General features: G+C 39.6%; 2 protein-coding genes across 2 annotated transcripts; both read left to right on the top strand.

The window, feature by feature from the left end:
- Window positions 1-23: 23 nt before the first annotated feature.
- Window positions 24-1,004, top strand: LOC119418834 (putative gustatory receptor clone PTE01). Its single transcript, XM_037686128.1, has one exon. It carries the CDS (start codon window positions 69-71, stop codon window positions 1,002-1,004), a length of 936 nt encoding a protein of 311 aa, XP_037542056.1. The 5' UTR covers window positions 24-68.
- A 6,577-nt stretch (window positions 1,005-7,581) lies between these two features.
- Window positions 7,582-11,881, top strand: LOC119418833 (olfactory receptor 142-like). The gene is made up of 2 exons (XM_037686127.1): window positions 7,582-8,513; window positions 11,608-11,881. Exons 1-2 carry the CDS (start codon window positions 7,582-7,584, stop codon window positions 11,879-11,881), a joined length of 1,206 nt encoding a protein of 401 aa, XP_037542055.1.
- The last annotated feature ends 1,164 nt before the right edge of the window (window positions 11,882-13,045 follow it).

Genomic DNA, 13,045 nt, shown 5'->3' with positions numbered 1-13,045 from the left:
CATGGAGATGTGAAAAACAAACCGACAGAGATAACTGCTCAGAGGATTTTCTTGGAGGCAGATAAATAATGATCAATGCAACCATGGTAGAGGTATTCACCTTGTCAGGCCTGAAGGACACAACAACAAAGTACAGAGTCACACTTTTCTCTCTGAACCTGTTTTGTTACAGTGCCATTTTGTTTGTGAATGTAGCTCTCATCTTTACAGTCATACTTGAAGAAAAACTTCACAAACCCATGTACATCTTCTTGTGTAACCTGTGCTTCAACAGTCTTTATGGGACAGCAGCCTTTCACCCTAAGTTCCTCTTCGACTTGTTGGCCAACACTCATGTCATATCATACGTTGGTTGTCTCTTGCAGGTCTTTTTTATTTATTCCTACGCATCAACTGATTTCTCTATCCTGGCTGTGATGGCCTATGACCGATATCTTGCTATATGCCGCCCTCTGGAGTACCATGTTATCATGACAAAACAATGGGTTGTCTTTTTGGTGTGTTTCTCCAGACTTGTGCCTATGATTTGTCAGTCCATTTTGGTGATTTTGACAGCTACGCTGACATTATGTGGCTCCCACATAGACAAACTGTATTGTGATAACTGGTCTGTCCTCATGCTGTCATGTCATTCAACCATGTCTAATAATATTGTTGGCTATTGTGTTATACTTCTGTATTTCCTACATGCTGTCTACATTATGTGTTCCTATGTGCAGTTGGTAAAGTTTTCCTTGAAGTATCAGGATTGCAGGAAGAAGTTCCTGCAGACGTGCACGCCCCATTTGTTCTGTCTGGTTAATGTCACTGCCGCTCTTCTTTTTGACCTCATGTACGCTCGATACGGGTCCAAATATTTGGAGCAGAGTTTGAAAAACTTCATGGCTATCCAGTTTCTGATTATTCCCCCTCTTTTGAACCCTATCATATACGGTCTTAATTTAACTGAAGTGCGTAGAAGCTTTTTGAGACTAAATAGGTACAACAAGCAGCTCAGAAGGTAAAACTGACAGATCCTGATGTTTCTTCATATGTGAGAGTTATGTCAGAAGAACCACCATCTGATGTGTGAATCCAGATCTTCGTTGATTGATTTAATAAACGTCCAGACTATTTCCGTCATGCAAATCAAAGCATGAGTGAATTATTTATCTGGGGAAAAAAATAAAATATGCATGAATGTCATGACATCTAAAAAGTCCAAAATTGAGTGTGCACAATTTTAGGATGGAAAAAAAAACATTTTTTAAATATATATTTTTTTTCTTTCACAGAATGGGTTTTAGATGAACAATCATTTAACTTCAAAGCCCTTATTAATATTTTTTAAATGTGTATTTTATAGCATGGGGGCCGATAATTGATCAAGTTTGTTGTTCTCATTAACATCTTAAATAAACTTATCAGAACAATATGTGACTGTAAGTCTTTATGACCTATTGGACTGATAGATTTTGACCTGCTCCTTAAAAATGTTATTTTAAAATGTTAATTTAAGTTAAAGATTTTTTTCATGCAAATGATTAAAAATTTGATGATAAAAATTCTTCATGATGTTAAAAAAAAAAAAAACTTTGTTGCTGTTTTGTTTTGTGAAATTGAAACTCTTTTTAACAACAAACTCACTTGAATAATTACCATATCATGATGTAAAAATTACAGATGTTTATCAGAAGCAAAACTACAAAGTGATGAGGAAAATACGTTTATGATGTTAAGGCTTGTATTTTTGGCATCTGTAGTAAATTAAGCACAAAACAAACTCGTATTTTCAAGCAAAGACGAAGAAAAGGTGAGACAAACAAAAATAATTAAAAAAATGAACAAAAACATATTTTTTACACAACTTGAAAGGAGAGTTTTGTAGAATATATTTTATGTTGAATGTCTACTGGGCTGGGTCTGGGTTCCTCCTTGGTCCATTCCTCCTGGACCTTCCTCCTTCCTCCTGGACCCATAACATAATACACATAATCAAATAAAACAATCTTCAGTAATGATTTTGTTTATTATTTCTTATAAGATATAAAAAGTGTAAACATTCGTCAGACTGTTGCTGACTCTGAGCCAAGGACAGTGAATGTGAAAACATCAGACATTATTCAAGTCAAAAGTAACTTTAAAGAAAACAGTTCATGGTTTGTCTGGTAGACAACCCAAGGGTCAGAGGTCATAGTCAGGGGAGTGTATCTTCATGCAACTGCTCTATCTTGTAAAAGAGGCCAAAGATAATTTAAAAAGATCTGAGGCAAAATGGAAAACTGCTCTGTGGTCCAATGAATAAAAATTAAGAAGTTCCTTTGGAAACCACAGAGACCATGTCCTCTGTACTAAAGAGGAGAGGGAACATCCAGCCTGCACTCATTGCAGTCCAGAAGTCTGCCTCTCTAGTGGTATGGGGGTACATTAATGCTCCTGGCGTGGACAGCAAAGGCACAATCAATGCAGAAAACTGCAAACAGGTTTTAGAACAACATTCGCTCCAATACAGCAAACTATTGAGCAAAGAAGAAAATGGTCTCTAAACATTTACAGACTGTTGGTAAATCAAGAGGAAAAGATTCAAAGTTGTAAACATGACCCTGGCTCTTCTTTTTGAGATGTGTTGCTGCCATCAAAAAAACAAAACAAAACAAAAAACAGAAAATTTCTTAACTTTCAACATTTGATATGTTTACCATGACGGCGTATTAGCAGCACGTTAAGAAAAAAAATTCCATTGCGAGAAAGTAGTCACAGTATTATGAGAACAAATTCATACGAGAATAAAGTCGAAATAATACAAGAATAAAAAGTTGTAATATTATGAGAATAAAGTCATAATATTACAAGTTTAAACTCGTAATATTACCAGAATAAAGTAGATTTCAATTAGATAAACAGCAATGTCTGAGATGCCATGCTCGCCGAAGTTCAGCTCCCACTGGATCCAAAATCTTGATGACCATCCTCATTGTCTGCTGAGAAACAACAAAACCTCTTTGAATGGCACGCAGATGTAACCACCAGAAAACTCCTCTTCCACAAAAGAAGCAATATTTTCCTAATCCATGTGGTTATTTCTTCAAAACAGAAATAGTTGTTTGCACAATTGGTTCGAAGTCTTGATACTGATAATAATCTGATGCGCTGACAAATTACTGTTAACATGATGACGGTATTTAGACTCCAACTGGCAGACCAGAAAGAGACCAGGACAACAGGATACAAAAGGTGAATGTTTATTTACAGTGCAGGTAAACGTGTTGGTTTGCTGTGGGAGAAGCGGAGGACAAGATGAGTCTCTTGACCACAATAGCTGATGTGATGTTCTTTATACAAAGTAGGTAGAAGTCTTTCTTACCGTGTTTGTTTATTGCAGATGGCGCCGAGGTGGATAGGAGACAGTGTTCAGTGACAAGAGGGAATCCAGAGAGGTAAGAAGATATCTGCAGGGATGTTGTGTCCAGGTACCCAGAGTGTGGTTTGCTGAGCAGCGTTGGGTGTGCAGGTTTTGACAACCAGATCCAGCCAGAGGTCCAAGGAGAAGATGGGCAGATCCACGGGAACAGGAAACAGAACTGGCAGGCAGAACAACAACAACAGGTTAGCAAAACTCGAGAATGTTTCTAAGGCTGACTGGCTGTCACAGAATTACCAAGGTAATCAATGCTCCAGCGTTGGATGAGTGTCTGGCTGGGGTTTAAAAATTGCAGGGTAAAACAGGTCTGGCAGACGAGGTGCAGGTGTCGTCAATCAGCTGATTAGTTGCAGAGTTGATGAACAGAAAAGGGAGTGAAAACTGAGAATCCCACAACTGTAAGTATTTCCTTATTTGTAAAACCAATACCAAAGTATAACTTAATAAGATGCTTCATCATTTCACCCCAGTTGTAAGACTGCTTTTTCATGTCAGAGTTCTGATAATATTACGACCTTCTTCTGGTATTATTACGAGTTTATTTTCGTAATACTATGACTTTATTCTTGTATTATTTCGACTTTATTATCGTAATTTACAACTTAATTGTCATACAACTTTATTCTTGTAATACTATGACTTCATTCTCGTAATTTTATGATGTTTTTCTCCTAATGTAGTTCTTTTTCTTAGCGTGACCCTAATACTCCACCGTAGTTTATTTTGTTCCACAGTGAGTAAAACATTTGAAAATCATTGCAATGTTTTTATTTAACTTAACTTAAAGTTCCTCAGTGTGACCTCAGTCGAAGTAAGGAGTACTTTCAGGAGGATTAATCCTCACAAGGCAACTGGCCCGAACAACATCCCGGGGAAGGTGCTGAAAGACTGTGCCGATCAGCTCTGCGAGGTGCTGGCTGACATATTTAACTCCTCCCTCACCCTGGCAACTGTTCCCACCTGCCTCAAGACTGCCACCATTATCCCAGCTCCAAAGAGCTCTACAGTGACTGGTCTGAATGACTTATCGGTCGGTAGCCCTCACTCCGATAGTCGCTAAATGCTTTGAAAAACTGGTCATGACACACATCAAAGCTAACATCAACATCAACGAGAACCATTATCAGTATGCATACCATGAGAATTGATCAACAGAAGATGCCATATCCTCTGTGGTCCACACTGCTCTCACCCAGTTGGAACAAGACTCCTATGTTTGTATGCTCTTTGTGGACTTCTCATCTGCCTTCAACACCATGATTCCCCAGACCCTGATGGACAAACTAATCACACTAAGACCAAGTCCCTCTATATGCAACTGGGTCGTAGACTTCTTAATCAACAGACCACAGTCTGTGAGGATTCACAACTTCTCCTCTTCCACTATAATCCTCAGCACTGGCTCCCCTCAGGGCTGTGTGTTGAGCCCCCTCCTTTTCACTCTGCTCACGTGTGCACCTACCCATCCAGGCTGTCATATTGTAAAGTTTGCATACAATACAGCGGTGATTGGATTAATCACAAACAACAATGAGTGCAGCTACAGGCAGGACATGGAACACCTGGAAAGCTGGTACAGGAAGAACAACCTCCCCATCAATGTGAAGGAGACAACGTAGATAATTGTAGATTTCAGAAGGTGCAAACACCCCCACCCCCTCTTGAACATAGGAAGATCTGCAGTGTATGTGATCTCAAGCTACAAGTACTTGGGTGCGCATCTAAATAATAACCTCAGCTGGGGCAACGACACCACCAGCCTGATCAAGAAAGCACGTCAGAGACTCTACTTCCTCAGGCAGCTGAGGCGAGCTGGACTGGGAATCTCAGTCCTCACCTCCTTCTACAGGTGTGCAGTGGAGAGTGTAGTGAACTAAGCCTGATCTCAAAACTTGACCTTAGGATCATATGGTCAGAAACTGTCATTTCATTGATTTGCATCCAGAAATACAGGTTGACCCATCCTGAGACTTTCTTTCTTGAATTAATCAAGTGGAAAAAGTCAATTCTCTATGATCATTACTATTTTACAAATGTTTTGATTATCAAATTGTGTTAGTTCAAACAATGTTTACATGTTGAAGTGAACTAATCATTTTTATTTACTTAAAACATTAATAATGATTTTTAATCCTCATTCAAAGAAGAAATCAGGTGAATGATGCATTGTCTGATTTTCTGTCTTCAATGAGCAAAGTTTGTAAGTGTGTCGAAGTTCAAGCTTCGGTCAACTGAAAGTTTACTGAAAAGAAATGTCATGTTTAACTTTTACAGCAAGATACTGGGAGTAGTGACTCCACGAAGTCTGGTTTCTCCATAATATTTTTTTGTCTGTTCTTAAACAATCTTAATCTTTTCCTTGACTTTTCATAACACCTTACATCACAAAACACACCTCTGTTCTGGTCCATCGACCAATCAGAGGCTCTCAAATACACCGGAAATAGAGCTCTTTAAATGTCGGTACTTCCTAGTTCTCCTCAGTTCCTGTTGGGTCGAAGTTCCAAGCTGGGAAACAGGACATGACCACAGAGCTCTCCCGAGTCTTATGGGATTATAAATCTTCCACCTCTAGGTGGAACACTGACGGACTCCACTCATGTGAAGTTCACTTGCTGAGGTGAATTTGTGTCGAACGGAATACCGTCACTACTTCGGACGATTCACAGCTGTTCCTACGGAGACACTGAAAGGGTGCGTTGAATGGACTTTCATATCGGTGGGGACATCTCCAGGTAAAAGAGTTGAATTCTGCCACCTAAGTGTACCGGGGAAAAAGCTGAGAAACCCGGAGAGTGCTGTTTCTGGTGCCGACATAAACAAACTCCCTCACCCACCTTTTCTCCCTTTAAACTTCATCTTCCATCTTTAAAATTCTTCTATCTGCTAAAGTCATTACAGATATTTTTAGAAATGTCTGAAGCAAAGTTTTCAAATCACCGCCGTGTGATTTGACGTCTGTTCTGCTGAAAGTGAGGAAAACAATCGCCGTATTGTTCTCACTCCTGTAAAACTGGTTAATAAGCTGTCGTTATTTTTCAATTCTTGCCAATTAATGTAAATGTGTGATGTGTTAAACTTGATTCTGTTAATAAATGACCCACTCGTTTGGTGAGTCAAAGATAATTAACATCTCACGTCCACATTTTATTAAATTCAATGCACGTATGTTATACAGTCCAGAAAAATGAAAGAACCCTTTTAACAGTATGAATATATCTCAGGATATGTCATACTACAAGAGCATCCTGTGCGCCAGCATCAATGTGTGGCATGGAGGTTGCACAGCTGCAGCGAGAAAACTCTGCAGAGAGTAGTGAAGGCTGAATAGAAGACTGTTGGAGTCAGCCTCCCCAACATTACAGACAACTACACTTCCAGATGCAGGAAGAGGGCCACCTGCATCATGAAGGACCCCACTCACCCAGCACACACATTTTTTGCCCCACTCCCCTCAGGCAGGAGGTTGTGGAGCATTAAGTGTAGAATCACTAGACTGAGGAACAGCTCTACCCTGAAGCTATGAGACTCAAATCCTTAACAAGAAAAATCATTGTAATGCCACTATTTGGAAATTTGTCACTTTATCTGAGCTGCTGATTATCAATGCTGCTGATTTCTTGCCTTAAGTTGCTATATTCATACCCATCTGCTCACAACAGAGTCATGTTCAGGCTGCTATTTAATACACCCTATTACAGTATACTATATTATTGTTGTTTTGTGTATATCTTAGATCCTTGTGTACTGTTTTTATCCTTTATATTTTTGTTATTTTTTAGTGTATTTGGGACCTTGAGTACACAATTTTGTTCCATCTCATGTACCACATGTGATGCAAGTGACAATAAAGAACCTTGAACATTGAACCTTATACTATCATGAAGACATGATGGAGACATCAGTGGCTGTACTACTAACACACTGTTTCAGGAGCTCTTCTTTGCTCACCACCTTCAATAAAATCAAATTGTCTCAGGTGTGATTAAAAAAGCTCTGGAGATGAAGCTGTGAGTGGTGATGTCGTAACCTTTAGCAAGGATTAAAAGAGTTCACACTGCTGGACTGCTTTTCAGCAGCCGAGACGTTTCATCATCTCATCTCTGACTCTTACATGGAGATGTGAAAAACAAACCGACAGAGATAACTGCTCAGAGGATATTTTTGGAGGCAGATAAATAATGATCAATGCAACCATGGTAGAGGTATTCACATTGTCAGGCCTGAAGGACACAACAACAAAATACAGAGTCACACTCTTCTCTCTAAACCTGTTTTGTTACAGTGCCATTTTGTTTGTGAATGTGGCTCTCATCTTTACAGTCATACTTGAAGAAAAACTTCACAGTCCCATGTACATCTTCTTGTGTAACCTGTGCTTCAACAGTCTTTGTGGGACAGCAGCCTTTCACCCCAAGTTCCTCTTCGACCTGTTGGCCAACACTTATGTCATATCTTACACTGGTTGTCTCTTGCAGGCCTTTTTTATTTATTCCTATGCAACAACTGATTTCTCTATCCTGGCTGTGATGGCCTATGACCGATATCTTGCTATATGCCGCCCTCTGCAGTACCATGTTATCATGACAAAACAATGGGTTGTCTTTTTGGTGTGTTTCTCCAGACTTGTGCCATTGAGCTGTCTGTCTGTTGGGGTGATTTTGACAGCTACGCTGACATTATGTGGCTCCCACATAGACAAACTGTATTGTGATAACTGGTCTGTCCTCATGCTGTCATGTCATTCAACCATGTCTAATAATATTTTTGGATATTGTGTTACACTTCTGTATTTCCTCCATGCTGTCTACGTTATGTGTTCCTATGTGCAGTTGGTAAAGTTTTCTTTAAAGTATCAGGATTGCAGGAAGAAGTTCCTGCAGACGTGCGCACCACATTTGTTCTGTCTGGTTAATGTCACTGCCGCTCTTCTTTTTGACCTCATGTACGGTCGATTCGGGTCCAAATATTTAGAGCAGAGTTTGAAAAACTTCATGGCTATCCAGTTTCTGATTATTCCCCCTCTTTTGAACCCTATCATATACGGTCTTAATTTAACTGAAGTGCGTAGAAGCTTTTTGAGACTAAGTTGGTACAACAAGCAGCTCAGAAGGTAAAACTGACAGATCCTGATGTTTCTTCATATGTGAGAGTTATGTCAAAAGAACCACCCTCTGATGTGTGAATCCAGATCTTTTGTTGACTGATTTAATAATTATCCGGTTTCAGACTATTTCAATCATGAAAATCAAAATGGGGGAGTGGTGGCGCAGAGGTTAGAAGATGGGCTTGTGAGCAGAAAGTTTTAGGTTCACCTCCCGGTACTGTGAACATCAAAATGTGGGTGGAAAAGGTGAAACCCCCACACCTCCCTCCACCCTCACTCTCCCCACTCATTGCCCCTGAGCAAAGCCCTCAACCCCCACCATCTGCTCCCTAAACAGTTCTCTCTTGAAAATGAGTTCTCGTGGCTCAATGAGACTACCTGGATAAATAAAGGGAAAATGAAAAAAGCATGAGTGAATTATTTATCTGGGGAAAAAAAAAAAAAAAAAAACATGTAAATGTCACGACATCTTAAAAAAACAAAATTGAGTGTGCACAATTTTAGGATGGAAAAAACATTTTTTTAATAGATTTTTTTTTTCACGGAATGAGTTTTAGATCGACAATCACTTCAAAGCCCTTATTAGTCGTTTTTTAAATGTGTATTTTATACCATGGGGGCCGATAATTGATCAAGTTTGTTTTTCTCATTAATATATTAAATAAACGTATCAGGACAATATGTGACTGTAAGTCTTCATGACCTATTGGACTGATAGATTTTGATAGTACCTGTTCCTTAAAAAAGTTATTTTTAAAATGTTAATTTAAGTTAAAGATTTTTTTCATGCAAATAATTAAAAATGTGATGATAAAGATTCTTCATGCTGTGGCTTTATTTAGTTTTTACTTTGTTGCTGTTTTGTTTTGTGAAATTTAAACTCTTTTTAACAACAAACTCATTTGAATAATTATCATGTCATGATGTGAAAATGACAGATGTTTATCAGGAGCAAAACTACGAAGCAGTGAGTAAAATACTTTTGTTTATGATGTTAAGGCTTGTATTTTTGGCCTCTGTAGTAAACTAAGCACAAAACAAACTCGTATTTTCAAGCAAAGAGGACGAAAAGGTGAGACAAAAAGAAAAAAAAAAAATAAGAAAAAAAAATGTTTTTACACAACTTGAAAGGAGAGTTTTGTAGAATATATTTTATGTTGAATGTCTACTGGTCTGGGTCTGGGTTCCTCCTTGGTCCATTCCTCTTGGACCTTCCTCCTTCCTCCTGGACCCATAACATAATACACATAATCAAATAAAACAATCTTCATTAATGATTTTGTTTATTATTTCTTATAAGATATAAAAAGTGTAAACAATAGTCAGACTGTTGCTGACTCTGAGCCAAGGACAGTAAATGTGAAAACATCAGACATTATTCAAAGAAAACAGTTCATGGTTTGTCTGGTAGAAAACCCAAGGGTCAGAGGTCATAGTCAGGGGAGTGTATCTTCATGCAACTGCTCTATCTTGTAAAAGAGGCCAAAGGTAATTAAAAAAGATCTGAGGCAAAATGGAAAACTGCTCTGTGGTCCAATGAATAAAAATTAAGAACTTCCTTTGGAAACCACAGAGACCATGTCCTCTGTACTAAAGAGGAGAGGGAACATCCAGCCTGCACTCACTGCAGTCCAGAAGTCTGCCTCTCTAGTGGTATGGGGGTACATTAATGCCCCTGGCGTGGACAGCATACGTATCCGGACAGGCACAATCAATGCAGAAAATTGTACACAGGTTTTAGAACATCTGCTCCGATACAGCAAACTATTGAGCAAAGAAGAAAATGGTCTCTAAACATTTACAGACTGTTGGTAAAAGTAGAGGGGAAGATTCAAAGTGGTAAACATGACCCTGGCCTAAGTTTTTGAGATGGGTTGCTGCCATAAAAACAAACAAACAAACAAAAAAATTACTTTCAACATTTGATATGTTTATTACAACAGAGTATTAGCGGCAAGCTAAGGAAAAATATTACATTGCGAGAAAAAAAGTCACAGTATTATGAGAATAAAGTCGTAAAATTACGCGAGTAAAGTCGTACGAGAATAAAGTTGAAATAATACGAGAATAAAGTCCTAATTTTACGAGAATAAAGTCATAATAATACAAGAATAAACTCGTAATATATAAAAGTTGCCTGGAATGTGAAGAATGTGCCAAGCTTGGCAACACTCAAGACCAGTGGTCCCCAAACTACGGCCCGTGGGCCAGATCCGGCCCCCGACCATATTTGGTCCGGCCCCCTGAACAATACCAGAGAGCATTTAGAATTTTTTTCATATATGTGTATTTGTATTTGATAATAAAGTTGGACTTTTGCAATAAAATGTTTCTTAGTTATGAACTATTTTCATTATTAAGTAATATAATACTATAATACATAAGTCAATAACTATTTCATACACGCATATAACGTAACATTCTGTTCCACCCTTCTGTGGTCTGTGCCCCTATCTGGCAACCCCCAGAAAAAAATTCTAAACCCGCCCCTCGCAAAGACAGAACGGAATAATGGCGAAAAGATTAGGTAAGAGAAAAATTGATTCAGAATGCAGTGCATTTAACCTGCAGTGGACAAACGATTATTTTTTTGTTCAATGCAAAGAAAAGGCTGTCTGTCTCATCTGTCAAGAGGCGGTGGCAGTATTCAAAGAATATAATCTGCGGCGACACTATGAATCCCGCCACAAAGACACGTATGCTAGCTTGCAAGGCCAAATGCGAGCAGACAAACTCTCAAAGCTAAAAAGTGGACTGTTAGCTCAGCAGAATACATTTGTACACCAAGCTCAGCTGAACCAGTCATCTGTTCGGGCCAGCTTTCGGGTTGCTCAACTGATAGCAAGCAGCGGTAAACCTTTCACTGATGGAGAGTTTGTCAAGAAATGCATGAACGCTGTCGCGGAGGAGGTGTGTCCTGAGAAGAAAGATGTCTTTAATGCCGTGAGTCTATCAGCGAGTACAATCACCAGACGGATTGAAGAAATCGGGGGTAATGTATATGCCCAGCTGCAGCAGAAGACGAAAGAATTTGAATTTTTTTCATTAGCACGGACGTGCAGGACACCGCGCAACTGCTCATTTTTGTTCGTGGAGTTAGTGCAAACTTTGAGATCTGCGAGGAGCTGGCAGCCCTCCAAAGTCTCAAAGGGACTACGACGGGGGAGGATATTTTGGGCAAAGTGTACCAAACCATGGAAGAGTTGGACCTGGACTGGTCAAAGCTGGCCAGCATCACAACTGACGGGGCTCCTAATATGGTGGGCATGTCTCGGGGTCTAATAGGACGCATGAACCGGGAGATGGAAGAACGAGGTCTCACCGCCCCGTTACAAGTCCACTGCCTAATTCACCAGCAAGCACTGTGCTGCTAAGTGTTGACTTGGGATTCTGTCATGAAGGTTGTGGTGTCATGCATAAACTTCATCAGAGCAAAGGGACTTAAACACAGGCAGTTCCAAGAATTCCTGTCTGAACTGGAATCTGCGCACGGCGATGTGCTGTACTACACAGAGGTCCGATGGTTGAGCCGGGGCAGAGTTTTGACGTGTTTTTACGAGCTGCTACCTCAAATTAACGCATTTCTTCATTCACAAAACAAAACGGTGCCAGAGTTGATCGACCCAGAATGGAAATGGCACCTCGCATTTTTAACAGACATGACAGAAATGCTGAACAGCTTTAACTTGCAGCTACAAGGCCAGGGGAAACTCATTTGCGAAATGTATTCCCACATAAAAGCATTTGAGGTGAAACTAGAGCTGCTTTTGGGACACGTGAAAAAGCACAGCTTCATCCATCTCCCTGCTACACAAAACCTCTCTGCAGAGAACCCAGCGGTCCCGTTTCCAGCTGAAAAGTGTGTGGAAGCACTGGAAATGCTGAAGGTGGAATTCGGTGCGCGATTCCGTGAACTACATGTTTATGCAAAAGAAATCCGTCTTTTCCAGAACCCCTTTGTTGCCGACATTGACCAAGCCCAGCCTTCTTATCAGTTTGAGTTGGCCGAGTTACAGAACTGTGATGTTCTGAAAGACGCGTTCAAGCCCAGCGGTCTCATTGACTTCTATGCCGCCCTCCCAAACGACACGTACCCTAACATCAGAAAACACGCAAGGAAGATGTCCACACTTTTTGGCAGCACATATATTTGCGAGCAAACCTTTTCACGCATGAAACTGCTGAAAACTCCAATGAGATCAAGATTGACAGATGAACACCTGCATCAGTGTTTGAGACTGGCAGTGACTAGAATGGAACCTGAGATTCAACTTCTCACCAGCCAGATACAGGCCCACAGTTCACACTGATGAACATACAAAGGTAAGCTCACTTTTCTGACTTGAATGAGTCATTCTGACTATAAAAAATATAATCATAATAACCCTCTCTGTCAATACCCCAGAGAGGGTTATTTGGTTATTGTTTATTTCATAAATAATGTTATTTACTTCCTGAATTTTGTTCTGTGAAGAACCCAGAGAGGGTTATTTGGTTATTGTTTATTTCATAAATAGTGTTATTTACTTCCTGAATTT

The sequence above is a fragment of the Nematolebias whitei genome, chromosome 13 (genome assembly GCF_014905685.2).
Source record: "Nematolebias whitei isolate Nwh7 chromosome 13, NemWhi1, whole genome shotgun sequence".
Lineage (NCBI taxonomy): Eukaryota > Metazoa > Chordata > Actinopteri > Cyprinodontiformes > Rivulidae > Nematolebias > Nematolebias whitei.
This window is presented reverse-complemented; position numbering and strand designations above follow the sequence as displayed.